Here is a 15824-nt window from a genome sequence, read left to right as displayed (position 1 = left end):
GTGGCCTCTCCTCTGCACCAAGGCCTCGGAAATGGCACTGAGGAGATTCACTAGACTGCTACCAGGGACCAAGGGCTTTGGTTATATGGAGTGAGTGAAGAAGGTTTTCCATCGAGCCGGGAAGGTTAAGGGAATATCTGGCAGAGGTGTTCAAAACCTGCAAGGTCTTTGGAAGTGTAAATAAGGAGAGACTGTTTCCAGTGGCAGAATGGTCACTAACCAGAGGATCCAGATGTAAAGTAATTGGCAAAGGAACCAGAAGCAATATTATTATTAATTTTCTTTTTTAATGAGTTGCTAGGATCTGGAATGCACTCTCTGAAAGGATGACATGAAGCAGATTCAGTGGTAACTTTCAAAATGTAATACTTCAAATGGGGAAATTTTTCAGGGCTTTGGGGAAAAAGGAGGGGGTTGAAATCTGAAGCTCTCGCAAAGATCTAAAACAAAAACTGAATGACCTCTGTTTGCACTGTATCATTCTACAATTCTTTAATATATATATGTTGTTCAGGACATGCTAGTCTTTTTAGGGCTATGGAAAAAGAGCAGGGAAATTAGACTAATGGGATAGCTCTTTCCCTAACCCCAGAACAGAAATGTTTGGTGTATTTTATCTGGAAGAAATGATGGGTTTTGGGGATTCTTGGCAGTTTCGTCAATGTTGTTACCTCTCTCAGGAATTATGATTAAGAGAATGCCTTGAATGTCCTTCGACCTTTAAGGAGGGAATGGCATCAGTTGAGCGAATGGCATGTTTATGAAGCATGACATTACAAAAACAGAAAAGCCCATCTTGGGCCGGATAGATTTCCTGTTTGGCTGTGACAATGGGGTGAGAGGAGATATGGCCAGATTATCCTTGGTTTGGAGTGACACAACCCAGAGGCAACGTTATTGAGACATAAAGGATTCTCAGTCACTTGACTGGATAGATGCTCAGAGGTTATTTCCCTGTGTGGGAGAGTCTAGGACCAGAGAGCATAATCTTCAAAGTAAGGGGTCGCCCATTTAAGACAGAGATGAGGAGGAGTTTCTTCTCTCAGAGGGTAGTGAATCTGTGGAATTCTTTACCGCAGAGAGCGGTGGGGGTTGGGTCGTTAAGCATGTTCAAGACTGAATTGTCAGATTTTTCATCAGTAAAGGAATCAAGGGTTATGGGGATTAGGTGGGAAAGTAGAGTTGAGGATTATCAGATCAGCTCTGCTCCCACGTCTTATGATCTTATGGATTGTCCAGAAACTAGTTGTGCCTGATTCTCCAATCAGGGAAAATGGACGATCCTACTCAACTTGTCAAAGATAGGTAGATGGGACAGGTGTTTCCAAACAGTGAAAGGGGGAAAAAAAGCAAAGTTGAAAATCAATGTGAGCCTTTCTTCCCATATCTGTGCAGGTTTCCTCCCACAGTTCAAAGATGTGCAGAGTAGGTGAATTGGCCATGCTAAACTACCCCTTAGTGTCTAAAGGTTTGCAGCTTAGGTAGGGTTGCGGGGCTACGGGGATAGGGTGGGGGATTGGGCCAATGAAGCTCCTTTCAGCGAGTCGGTGCAGACTCGATGGGCCCGGTATGGATTCTATGGATCTCAATGGGCAATTCCCACCCTTTGAAGCAATACTGAATTCAACAGCATGGGAAGGAAAACTGGTTTAGCTCCTGGCCTGTGCTGGTCACTGGGGCAACAATGAGGACAGCACCGTGCACCGCCCTGTTTCTCACCGGAGGCCAGACACAGAAATCAGCCTCAGTGCAGAGTCCCTGTGCAAAGAGAGAAAGCCGGCGTCAGGCCCGACGCCCACCCAGCCAAACTCTCAATCTAGGCTTACAAATGACCAATAGGACTGAGGGGCTGAGCAACTGCTGACACCAGTCTGGCTGGGGAGGGTGGGGGGTTTACTGCACAGAGGTAGTTGAAGATAGAGAGGGATGTGGGGAAGAATAATGTGCAACCTAGGTTAGTGTACAGTGAAAAGAAAGCTGAGAGATGCCCAATTGTTCAGTGTATTCCAGGTTTGTGGATAATAAGAGAATTCAGAATACGGGATAGATTGGGAAGATGGAGCTGAGGTAAAAGATCACCCAGCATCTTACTGAATAGTGGAACAAATTTATTAGGCTGAATGGCCTTCTTCTGCTCCTAGTTCTTACATTCTTATATTCTTACAGGAAAATCTAACCAATAAAATTATCATTGGGACATACTATATGATTGCAATTAATTGTCATTCGAATGGAATAATCTAATGAAATTTTTTTTTTGCAATTATTATTCATATCAGCACTTTGGAATACTAATGACTTGCATCCAATTTACTTCAACAGCAAGTCCAACATTTCCAGAAATCTGCCTCTTTCTGCCACCAATCCATCTACAATGCAGCTGTAAAAAATCATATGTGACAAAATGTGGTTTTGAATCCTCTAAATCAGGGGTGGGCAAACTATGGCCCGCGGGCCGCATGCGGCCCGGCAAAGGTCTTTATGCGGCCCACCAAGTCATTAAAAAAAAAGAATTTTTTTTTTTTTTTAATTTTTAATTATTTTTTTAAGGTTAATGGGGGGGCTGTTGGGTTACTTACTGGTATAGGGTGGATACGTTGACTTGAGTAGGGTGATCATTGCTCGGCACAACATCGAGGGCCGAAGGGCCTGTTCTGTGCTGTACTGTTCTATGTTCTATATGAGGCGCCCAGAATCATAACCGGGTGAAGTAATTATTTTACTTAATATACTATGCGGCCCTTTAAAATTGTGAATTTCTGAATGTGGCCCTTGCACGGAAAAGTTTGCCCACCCCTGCTCTAAATGCTTGATTTAGTTAATCAAAAAAGCCCCGATGTTTGTTCTGCCCTTGATATCATAGTTAGGAAATGCTTGTTTTCAACATTGTCAGGGGCTCTGAGAGAATCGATTGGGAGATATTGTTTCCCCGGACAGGAGGTTAGCAACGATGGAATACAGATTTAAGATCATTGGCAACAGACCCACAGTGGAGGGAAGGAGAATTATTGTTACTCAACGAAGTGTTATAATCTGGAATGTGCTGCCTGAAACTATGGTGGAAGCACATTCTATAGTAATGATCAGAATGGATGTGGATGGATAGATGGATGAAAGAAAACAAATTGAAGAGTTATGGGGAAAGAACAAGGTAGCGGGAGTATATGGGTAGCTCTTTTCAAGAGCTGGCATGAACATGATGGGCTGAATGGACTCTTTCTGTGCGTTCTTCCAATGTGACTAAACTCCGGCTGGCGTGAAGGTATCATTTTGTTACCACGAATGAAAGATCTCCCGTTGGACTACTTTCAGTTCCCTTTGCCCACCCAGCCTTTGTACCGATACAAAAATAATGGGTAGAATTGACTTCCATCCCAGCGTATTTACCTCGTTAAACCACCACCCTCGCTGTCCACCATCCGCCATCTGCCAACACATCAGAAGAACAAATGGGTATTGCTGAAAGTGAGTTTTCCCTGCTTACAACAGCACACTGATCTCTACTGAGCATGCTCGCTACGGCATGACACGTTTGTGACCTTGCACTCACTCAATAGGAAGTGCATCAGCTCTGGGAAATCATGTCCAATTATTACCCTCAGTACTAGAAGCAGAGCACTCTCAGATGAGGTAGGGGCAATGATTAGGGGCAGAGTAGTGCTTCTCTTACACTGTCCGAAAAATGCACCTCAACTCCCAAGAGCTCCACTACAATGTTCCATTTCCATATCGCAGAATGAGGCTAGAGTTTTAGTTCCACTTGGTGGGAATATGTTTGCTCTTTCCCGAATGGATGGGGGCTGGTCACCTCAGGCAACCAACAGAAACAGATGGTTTTCCTTTCCGTGCCAGGTTTAAACCTTCACACTGAAACAGAGCATACATCATTGTAATCTAGTGTACCTCCCGCTCTCTTATTGAGGCGTGGGAGCAGGGGTAGGGTGAGTGGGTGATGGTGAGCAGGGACAGGGGCTGTTTGGTGACACGCCTCCTTGGATACACGGAGAAGGTTTGATGAGGCTGCCACCTGGTGGCACAATGAGGTGCCGTTTGTGCGCTCTGAGAAGGGGCCCCATTGCCCCAGTGCCACTGGCCCAGAAGCACGCGGCACCGCAAGAGCAGCGTGACCGATCACAGGGCAGCTGATCTCCCGGTTTCACGTGATGACTCCTTGGGCGAGTGCTGAGCTGAATTATGTTTCCATCTGCTCACCTCCCCATCACCAGTGAGAGAGCAGGAGGGAGGCTAAATCAGTTGGCCAGTGAACTGCTGCCGCTCCCTCGGCACCTGGTGCCGTCAGGCACTGGGCAGAAAGTTGGGAGCCCATCACTGACCCCCAAATGTTCAGTCAGAAAATTGTGCTCGGCTCAGCTGAACCTAAAGAGAGGGGGAGAAAATAACATGTGAATATCAGGGATTGAAGGTGGGGGCAATGTATAGAGACATAAAGACCTACATACATGTACAGAAATAGGTCACATGCTACTGTGAGGAAGAACTACTGTATACAGGCTGAAAACACTTTTGCAGTCTAAACATTCAGAAATGTTTGCTCCTTAATATTAACATTTATGCCATTCAACTTCAGAAAATGTGGTTTATGGTGAATTGACAGCTGTAGGTTCCTCCACTTATGTTCGGAATTCTGCCCTCACTGATTCCTGCTGAGCTATAGTTCCCCGGTTAGGTTCGCCTTGCCCAGAAAAGCCGTCTTGTGCCTAACAATGGCTGCTGGTTAGCTTAGTAAATAGCAGGGTCGGCACAATCACCTTCTTACCCAATGTCTAAATGTGCACGCTTTGCAACTGATGATAATAGTTTGGAAGGGTGGCTGGGCGAGGGGGGGGGAATCAAGCTGAGGCTGCCCCACACCCCCTCTTTGCCCCCACCCACCCGCTCATTTCCCTCTCCTCCGTAGCCCACCTGCCCATTCCCAGGAGCTGAGATCATCTGAGTCCACACAAACGCTCCTCTTAAACACCTTGGAACATCTTCCCGCATTTAAGGCACCGCGTAAATATAAATTGCAATTGTTGTCGAGCCAGAAGTTCCAGCCAAGTCCAGCTGAGCAAAGAATGGAAAGTGGCCCCTCCAGCTTGTCCTGAAGGAGTTGGGGACGGGGGAGAGGGAGGTGTGTGTATCCACCTGCAGCAGGTCTGAAACATGATTTAAAGAGCCTGTCCCTGGTGCTCATTCCTCCAGAAATACTCAATAGTTTCCTTGTTGCTGGTGGGATCTTACTATGCAAATAGAGCTGCCACATTCGCTGACATAACAAGCACGATAACACGAAGAAGGCTGCCCATGGGTTGACAATTAAATTGGGACGTACTAAGGCTAATTAATGGCAAGTGTTTCTTTCTTAAGGCAATGGTGGGAATGGCTTCAGCTTTCGTCCCTCCTCTCATCATTAACTAGCAAACCCCCTGCCCAAGAACTGCCCGGACACATAGACAACAGGTGATCATGTACAGCAAGTGGACATCATCTTAAAATCCGAATCGAGCCATTCAGCAGCGAAGTTCGGAAACACCTCATCGCGCAAAGAGTGCACGAGGTGTGGAACTCTCTCCTGCAAAAACAAGCAGCAAACGCGAACTCAATTAAATTTGGTGATCAATAGATTTTTGCTAGAGGAGGCTACAAAAGGATGTGGAGCTAGGTTAGCTGGATGGAGTTAAGATAGAGATTAACCCTGACTTCAGTGAATGGTGGAAGAGCCTCGTGGGGCTGAACATGCTGCTTCTGTGTTTCTGCTGTTCACAGCCTCTGCCACCTGTGGAACTGTATGAACAAGACTTATAAGGAAGAAGGGATACATAGGATAGTGAGTTACCGTTCACTCGGGCAGTCCAAGTTGCTGTGGCAACATGTTCTTTTACATGCATGTTGTATTTTGGAGCTATGGACAGGGCTGGTACAGGCTCCAATTTTCTTTCCATCACATGGCTGACCAGGGAGCTCCCCCACTCTCACCACCTGCCACTGGCGCATACAAAGGGTTTGCAAGTTGATAACCCACCTTCCTTGGGTGGGACTCAAAACTGGAGGTTTCAAGCTCAGAGGGAAGGACGCCACCCACTGAGCTAAAAGATCTCATTACAAATTAACAATAATAATCGCTTATTGTCACAAGTAGGCTTCAATGAAGTGACTGTGAAAAGCCCCTAGTCGCCACGTTCCAGCACCTGTTCGGGAAGGCCGGTACGGGAATTGAACCCGCGCTACTGGCATTGTTCTGCGTTACAAGTCAGTTATTTAGCCCGCTGTTCTAAACCAGCCCCAAAATTGGATAGAAAGCTCTTTTTTTTCAAAGCAGCAGTCACATATAAATATACTACAGCTCCTGAATACCTCGAAGAGAAGATAAGGGCAAAATACAAATCAGAATGTCGTAGGTCGAGACTGTGGTTTGCATTAGTCTGCAGCAGGGTTAACGCCAGCAAAAGATGAGTGGGGATCCAGATCAGATTGCTTGGCAGATGCTTTGAGTAATATCAGCAAGGCAATGTTTTAAATAATCCTTGCCTGTCTCATCAATAACCACAAATTTTCCTCTGCTAGGCCTCAGGGTTGACAACACCTCACCCCGATTGCGGCATCACGTTACCAGTTCAGGTTACAAATCTCAACTTGCACCTGTCAGACCGACTTGGAGCTGGACACAGGGATAGGGGAGGGGTGTGGGGTGGAGGGGAGGTGGGGGGTGTTGTCTCTGAAGAGACACGGTGAGATTGCGGTGACCCTAACAGCCACCATTACACACATACCATCACGTTATGGGAGTACGGTCATACGCAAGAGTTTTGTTACCAGTCCTTATAGTGGACATTAATTGTTTCCCTCTCTGATCTAGACTACTAGTGGGGGGGGGGGGGGTGAAAGCCCTTGCTCTTGCTTCCCTAATCGCATGCCGGAGAATCCTGCTTGGCTGGCGATCAGCAGCACCACCCAAAGCTGCAGACTGACTCGCTGACCTCTCAGAATTTCTCTACCTGGAGAAGATTATGTACGCCATCCGAGGGTCAGAAGAAGACTTCCTGGATACTTGGGGGCTGTTTGTCAGCCTGTTCCAAAACCTGTTCGAGGCCAGAAACGAGGAGTAAGCCAGGGGAAAAAAAAAGATGGTGGAGAAAAATGGGGACACCACAAGGGAAGAGGAAGGGTGCTGAAACCAATGTGTGTGCCATCAAGCCACCTTAAACAGTGCCTTCCATACCCACGACGACTACCATCGCGAAGGACAAGGGCAACATATATATGGGATACCATCACCTGGAAGATACCATGAAGTCACTTCCCATCCTGATTAAAAATAAATCACCGTTCCTTCACTGTCACTGCGTCAAAGTCCTGGAACTCACTCCCTAATAGCACATTGGGTGTACCTACACCACATGGACTGCAGCGGTTCAAGAAGGCAGCCCATCACCACCTTCTCAAAGGCAATTAGAGATGGGCAACAAATGCTGGCCTAGCCTACGAAGCCCACATCCCGTAAAAATGTACTTTAAAAAAGTACATTTAACAGGCCACCAATATAAACACTGTTGCAACAAGAACAATCACAGACTGGGTATTCTATGGTGAAGGATCCCTGGCCGGACTCCCCAAAGTTTCTCCGAAGCTGATAAGGCACAAGGCAGGAGTGTGATGGAATATTCTTTTCTTGCCTAAATTAAAATCACAAGGTACTCATCATGCAGGACAAAGCAGCAAGTTAATAAACATGGCTACCATACCGTAAACATTCACTTTCTCCACCACCAGTGCAGTGGCAGCAGTGCGCACCAGATACAAAATTTAATACAGAACCTTGCCAATGCACCACCTTCAACAGTAACTTACAAACACTACTTCCCTCCAAGTTACTCGCCATCCAGATTTGGAACAGTAATTCTGCTCCACATGGACAGTTTCTAAAGAGAGTCACTCCACATGGATACGGTTTATAATGAGAGTCACTCCACATGGACACAGTAACGAATGAGAGTAACTCCACACGGACACAGTTTATAATGAGATTCACTCCACACAGACAGTTTATAATGAGAATCACTCCACACCGATATAGTTACTAATGAAACTCACTCCACACAGATACAGTTACTAATGAAATTCACTCCACACAGACACAGTTTATAATGAGAGTCACTCCACATAGACACAGGTACTACTGAAACTCACTCCACATAGACGCAGGTACTACTGAAACTCACTCCACATAGACACAGGTACTACTGAAACTCACTCCACACTGGCACAGTTTATAATGAGTCAATCCACGCAGATACAGTTACTAATGAAACTCACTCCACACAGATACAGTTTATAATGAGAGTCACTCCACACAGACACAGTTTATAATGAGAGTCACTCCACATAGACACAGGTACTACTGAAACTCACTCCACACTGTCACAATTTATAATGAGTCAATCCACGCAGGCACACTTGCTAATGAAACTCACTCCACACGGACACAGTTTATAATGAGAGTCACTCCACATGGACAGTTTATAATGAGTCACTCCACATAGACACAGTTTATAATGAGAGTCACTCCACATGGATACAGTTTATAATGAGAGTCACTCCACACAGACACAGTTTATAATGAGAGGCACTCCACACAGACACAGTTTATAATGAGAGGCACTCCACACAGATAAAGTTTATAATGAGAGTCACTCCACACAGACACAGTTTATAATGAGTCACTCCACACGCACACAGCTTATGAGAGGCACTCCACACAGACCAGGTTATAATGAAACTCACTCCACACGGACACAGTTTATAATGAGAGTCACTCCACACAGACACAGTTTATAATGAGAGGCACTCCACACAGACACAGTTTATAATGAGAGGCACTCCACACAGATAAAGTTTATAATGAGAGGCACTCCACACGGACACAGTTTATATTGAGAGTCACTCCACATGGACACAGTTTATAATGAATCACTCCACATAGACACAGTTTATAATGAGAGTCACTCCACACGGACACAGTTTATAATGAGAGTCACTCCACATGGACACAGTTTATAATGAGTCACTCCACACAGACACAGTTTATAATGAGAGGCACTCCACATGGATACAGTTTATAATGAGTCACTCCACACAGACACAGTTTATAATGAGAGGCACTCCACATGGATACAGTTTATAATGAGAGTCACTCCACACAGACACAGTTTATGAGAGGCACTCCACACAGACACAGTTTATGAGAGGCACTCCACACAGACACAGTTTATGAGAGTCACTCCACACAGACACAGTTTATGAGAGTCACTCCACACAGACACAGTTTATGAGAGTCACTCCACATGGACACAGTTTATAATGAGTCACTCCACACAGACACAGTTTATAATGAGAGTCACTCCACATGGACACAGTTTATAATGAGAGTCACTCCACATGGACACAGTTTATAATGAGTCACTCCACATAGACACAGTTTATAATGAGAGGCACTCCACACAGGTAAAGTTTATAATGAGAGTCACTCCACACAGACACAGTTTATAATGGGTCACTCCACACGCACACAACTTATGAGAGGCACTCCACACAGACACAGTTTATAATGAAACTTACTCCACCCGGACACAGTTTATACTGAGAGTCACTCCACACATAGTTTATACTGAGGGTCACTCCACACAGACATAGCTTATACTGAGAGTCACTCCACACAGCTTATAATGAGAGGCACTCCACACAGACACGGTTTATAATGAAACTCACTCCACACGGGCAGTTTATAATGAGACCATTTCACATGGACACAGTAACGAATGAGAGTCACTCCACAGTGACACTCTAACAGAAACAGATCCCTTGCTCATAAACCCGGTGAGTGTGCCACATTGCAAGTGTTAGTCCGCTCTTTTTGAGCAGGAGGGAATGTATTTGCCAACCCCTCTGGTTTCAGTTGCTCCCTGTGGCTGAACAACCTGCTCCACTGGCTCTGTGTGAGCTGGGAACAAGGGCAAGCACGCCGACATATCAGGTGGAGGCCCGAGGCTCCAGCTCACTCAGAGAGCCGTGTGTTGAATACAAGAAGTGCCTCACGTTCGGGAAGTTTCAAATAGCTCGTGCCGCAGCTTTGCCTCAGGACTAATCTGCTGTTGTGAAAGAAACTGATGGAGAGTATTCCATAGGAGTCACAGCACCCGGCAAAATATCTCCAACACGTTATCTTCTTACTGGCAAATAGTGGGATCATGGAGGTTGGGATGAAACAGGACAAAGCAATAAAGAAAAGACTTTCACTTTTCATCACCACCTGACCTCTCAAAGTACTTAGCCGCCAATGAAATATTTTTGAAGTGTAGTCAGTGTTGTAGTGGTGCATGAGATTATGAAAGGCTCACACCCTTTGAGTAAAAAAAATTTCCTCTCACCTCAAGGTTTAATGGCCGGCCCCTTAGATCTAAGCTCTCCAGCCATCTCGGCATCTGTGTTACAAGAAAGGAAAAAGAAAAACTTTGATTTAAAATCTTTCAGGTTCCGGACTCTCCTCAAAGGGCAGGAGGTAGCATCAGAGAGACCGTAGCGCAGTGGTGGGCAACATGGTGCCCACCTGGGTCCTCAGTGTAGCCCGCGAGACATTTTGTTGACCGCCGCCCACACACAGAGTTGCCAACGTTCCACTGATTTTGGGCGGTGTTGTTTTTTTCTTCCCGGTACAACTGAAGTGAAACTCACCTAAGACGAGGGCAAGTGAAGTGAGGTGTGTGCTTATTGCTCACAACATTGACCGAGAGAGCTGTGCGCTCTCTCTGTGTCCAAAGTACAAATATTTCTTTTGTTTTTACCATTTGGAATTGAATGAGAGTTCCATTAATATATAAATGATTAAGCATTTTCTCTAACCCGTTCTGAAATATTTGACGTGTATCAAATGTATTTAATCTTATTCACAGCGTCATGGTCAGTGAACGTGTCCAATTTCAATCTTGCGGCCCACTGAGATGAAGGAGGGCTACGCATGCGGCCCATTCACCGGCCTAGGATGCCGATCATTGCCATTGAGGAATTACTCCCTCACTAACAGCATGGTGGGTGCACCTACACCACATGGGACTGCAGTGGGAGAAGAAAGTGGCTGATCACAACCTTCTTCAGTACAATTGGCAATGGGCAACAAATGCTGGCTTAGCCAATGATGCTAACCTCTCGTGAACATATATTTTAAAAATTGAATGACTATACTTTATTGTTCATCTCATAATAACCAAAAACCACAGCAATCCAATGCAATCCTGCACCCGCAAACTGCAGATGTGATTCAATTCCTAAAGTTGACTGGCATTCAAAGTCAGCCACGAGGTTCTGGCAACTGCTCAGTGTGTTAACCAGTGAACGAAGAAGAAATTTGCACTGATATTGAGTCATTCACAACCTCATGTATGTTTCATGTTCTCCAGTGAGTTAACTGATTTCTAAACTTGACTACCATTCCCTGAGGTTCATCGTATGTTTATCAGCCAGGAGGCCCAGCCTTCTCACTGCCCAGTCACGTTGCTGGAAAGGCGCAAGAGTTAAAATAGGCATCAGCTTGGTCACTGATGCGAAGACCTACAATCACTGTCAACTGTCTCTTGGGTGAGATATCGGATGATGACAGCTGAACATGGAATTGTACCCCAGCAGAAGTCAGTGCCTTCAGGACGCAGAATGAGATATTAGGACAGGTGACCAAAATCTTGGTCAAAGAGGTAGATTTTAAGGAACATCTTCAAGGATGGAACGGTGAAGAGGTTGAGGAAGGAAATTCCAGAACTTAGGAACCAGACAACTGATAGCATTAGAGGGCTGGAAGAAACTGGGAGACACACGAGGGAGGTAGAGTCCTAAGACGATTGCATGGCTAGAGGGTGTTACATGGATTGGGAGGGGTGAGGCAATGGAAGGATTCGGAAATAAGATGGAGAGAAAATCAATGGAGAAAATCTGCGAGAAGGTGAATAAAGTGAATTGTCGAATTTGGGGAACTTAGATGGGCAGGCAATGCCCCATCCTTGGGCAAATAAAAAGAAGGAGCAAAGAAGAGAAATTAGCAGTTATAACTTAACCGGCCATAGATGCGTCATTCAATCTACAGAAATGAATGATAGGTTAATTGAGTTGAAAGTAAGGTCTTAGACAACAGCGTTCCATTTCCCTGACTGGCAACAGAATAATGGCAGATATTTAAATGTGACTTTAAACTAATAAATGTCATTCTTAACTTCCCAAAGTTACTCAGACAGCTGGCTTTTCATCGCCAATCTAACATTCAGTGACTTGCACTGGTTATATACTCATTAAATAACTTTACCTGAGGTTCCTTCAACTTATATAATGTTACCCAATTCTAAAACAATGGAAATATCCTGGCCTAAACCGTCGTAATTTAATTATTATACATTGTCAATAAATTGCACAGTAATGCACATCTACCCCAAGTTTAAATGTTCTTGTACAAAACATTGGAAGTTTTTGAAAGCTTATCATTGGATAGCAGTTCAGAGGATGTTCACTAGATTTAATGTCTTATGAAGAGAGATTGAGCAGCTTAGGCCTGTACTCTCCCAAGTCCAGAAGGAGAGGAGATCTAATTGAGGTATATAAGATGATAAAAGGTATTGACAAAGTACACATAGAGCGGATGCTTCCTCTTGTGGGGAACAAAATGTCATAGTTTTAGAATAAGCGGCAGCAGATTTACAACAGTGATGAGGAGAAATTACTTCTTTCAAAGGATTGTGAATCTGTGGAATTCACTACCCCAGAGTGCGGTGGACGTTGGGATTTTGAGTAAATTTAAGGAGGAGATAGACAGATTTTTAATTAGCAATGGGTTGAAGGGTTCTGGAGAACGGGTAGGAAAGTGGAGTTGAGACCTAGAGGAGATCAGCCATGATCGTATTGAATGGTGGAGTAGGCTGGAGGGGCTGTATTACCAACTCCTGCTCCTGGTTCTTATGTTCTTATGTTTTAGAGAACCAGTAGGACTGACAGACAACTTGATCCAAATAGGAATTTAAGACTGAAGAAGTGGTGGCTGACTTTGAAGCACTGTGCATGAGACATAAATTCATACCAAGGATTGCTCTGACAGTGTTAGTATCAGCTGTGGTGCAGTAGTTAACTCAATCAGTAATGCTGTGAGTTCAAGAGTCACGGGCTCGAGCACAAAAACAATTAACAATTCAGTGCAGCACTGTTGGAGGTGTTACATTTTAGATGAGATGCTAAGTGAAGGCCTCTTCTGCCCTCTCAGGCATAAATTAAGGATCCCATATCATCTACAGAGTAAAAACATCAAAGTGGTGACCATGAAACCATAGTCGATTCTCATAAAAACCCATTTAGTTCACTAATGTCCTTTAGAGAATGAAATCTGCCGCCCTTCCCTGGTCTGACCTACATGTGACTCCAGACCCATAGCAATGCGGTTGACTCTTAAATGCCCTCTGAAACGGCCTAGCAAGCCACACAGTTGTACCAAACTGCTATGGGGGTCTAAGAAAAAGGAATGAAATAGGACAGACCACCCAGCATCAACCTAGGCACCGGAAATTATAACGGCAAACCAAGCCATGTCGGCTCTGCAAAGGCCTCTTTACTAATATCTGGGTAATTCTGCCGAAATTGGGAGAGCTGTCTCACAGACTAGCCAAACAACGGCCTGACATAGTCATGCTCATACCTCACAGACAATGCCCCAGCCACCGCTGTCACCATCCCTGGGTATGCCTTGTCCCAGGAACAGTAGAGACCCAGCAGACGTGATGGCACAGTGGTATGTAGTCAGATTGGAGTTGCCTGGGGGCACCTGCACATTGACTCCGGGAGACCTCATGAAGTCTCATAGCATCCGGTCAAACATGGGCAAGGAAAACCCCTGCTGATTATCACCAACCGCCCCAACTCAGTTCATTAATCAGTATCCTTCCTTGTTGAACACCAATTGGGGGCAGGCACTGAGTTTGTATTCTGCCCGGGCCACTCCGCTCTTGACCTCATTACTGTCTTGATCCGAGCACGGACAAAAGAACTGCATTCAAGAGGTGAGGTGAGAGTGACAGCAATTGGGAAGCATGGTAGCACAGTGGTTAGCACAGGTGCTTCACAGCTCCAGGGTCCCAGGTTCGATTCCCGGCTTGGGTCACCGTCTGTTGGAGTCTGCACGTTCTCCCTGTAAGTGCGTGGGTTTCCTCCGGGTGCTCCGGTTTCCTCCCACAGTCCAAAGATGTGCAGGTAAGGTGGATTGGCCATGATAAATTGCCCTTAGTGTCCAAAATGGTTAGGTGGGGTTACTGGGATAAAGGGGAGTGGGTGGAGGTGTCGGGCTTCAGTAGGGTGCTCTTTCCAAGGGCCGGTACAGACTCGATGGGCGGAATGGCCTCCTTCTGCACTGTAAATTCTATGATTCTCTGACTCATTTAACATCAGGGCAGCATTTGGCCAAGTCAAGGAGCCCCCACCCCCCCCCAACCCAAAGAGGGGAGCGGGGGTGAGGGGGGGGGGTGTCAGTTGGCTGGACAGCTGGTTCATGATGAGGAGTGTGGCATTGTGTAGGGCCTTTTATTAATGCAAGTTCATTTTCTTTTTCTACTGGCAAGTCAAAAACGATCCTATAATTCTATTCCGAAGAGTTGGTGACAATTGCTGGAAGTCAGACTCGAGCCAAGAACTATACAGGCACTCCCGACAGACTCTGATGAGAGTTCCTTCAGAAAGGACATGACTCATCTCCATTTGGACGGCTTTCCAATTTCTCGAGGCTCCTGACTTAAATCTTGTGGTCTCCAGGTTGTCATTCGGGAAAACTAACATATCTGAATGAGCACACAGTGCGAGGTGACTGAAGGTGCAGATTTACGTTCGCTCCCTTTCCAGGTGCCATGGGGCGAACTCAGTCGTGGAAGCTTTGAAAAGAAGAGTTTGAATGCACCGGCACCAACAATTTGCATCAAGATAGTGCCTCTAAATTAACCGTATTTCCCAAGGCACTTCACAGGAGTGTCAGCAAACAGAATTTCAGAGCCGCGTAAGCAGATGTTAGGACAGGTGACCAAAAGCGTGGCCAAATTTCATAGATTTCATAGAATTAACAGTGCAGAAGGAGGCCATTCGGCCTATCGAGTCTGCACCGGCCCTTGGAAAGGGCGCCCTCCTTAAGCCCACACCGCCATCCTATCCCCATAACCCAGTAACCCCACTTAACCTTTTTGGGACACTAAGGGTAATTTAGCATGGCCAATCCACCTAACCTGCACATCATTGGACTGATGGTGGAAACGGGAGCACCCGGAGGAAACCCACGTAGACATGGGGAGAACGTGCAGACTCCGTTCAGACAGTGACCCAAGCGGGAATTGAACCAGGACCCTGGCGCTGTGACGCAAATGTGCTAACCACTGTGCTGCCGTGCCGTCAAAGATGTAGGTTGTAAGGAACATTTGAAAGTGAGGAGTCAGAATAGCGCTGAGTCACATGGTAAAATGTCCACTGAGAAGCGTAAATATCATTGCTCCTAACCTGAATTGTTCTGCAATGGCAGCTAGTTACTAAAAGATCTCATGGCACTAGTTTTGAGGAAGAGCAGGGACGTACTCCCTCGGTTTCTTACATCCAGGCCTCAAGCACCATCGCTCTAAAAGATGGAAAACCCCAGCCATCGTTTCAAAGTTTGTATTTTTGTTGGCTGGGGAATCAGGCTAAATCCTAGAAGAAGAAGAAGAGCTGCAATCCCTCATGGGGAAGACAGAGTTGTGAAGGGCTTTTGTGACTGAGATTGATGACAGAAATAC

At 45.6% G+C, this 15824-nt stretch overlaps 1 protein-coding gene across 13 annotated transcripts in view; it reads right to left on the bottom strand.

Annotated features, from left to right (window-relative positions):
• The window catches only part of mbnl1 (muscleblind-like splicing regulator 1), a 347533-nt gene that overhangs the window by 68890 nt on the left and 262819 nt on the right, over positions 1–15824 (bottom strand). For all 13 annotated transcript variants that reach the window (XM_038815110.1, XM_038815097.1, XM_038815101.1 and 10 more), the window contains exons 4-5: positions 10425–10478; positions 3388–3426 (exon numbers count right to left, since the gene is read on the bottom strand). In XM_038815110.1, coding sequence (XP_038671038.1) covers positions 3388–3426; positions 10425–10478 — 93 coding nt within the window. The remainder of the gene's footprint in view (positions 1–3387; positions 3427–10424; positions 10479–15824) is intronic.

Source organism: Scyliorhinus canicula, chromosome 13 (genome assembly GCF_902713615.1).
Source record: "Scyliorhinus canicula chromosome 13, sScyCan1.1, whole genome shotgun sequence".
Taxonomy (NCBI): domain Eukaryota; kingdom Metazoa; phylum Chordata; class Chondrichthyes; order Carcharhiniformes; family Scyliorhinidae; genus Scyliorhinus; species Scyliorhinus canicula.
The sequence above is the reverse complement of the archived record's forward strand: the minus strand, read 5'-3'. Positions and strand labels throughout refer to the sequence as shown.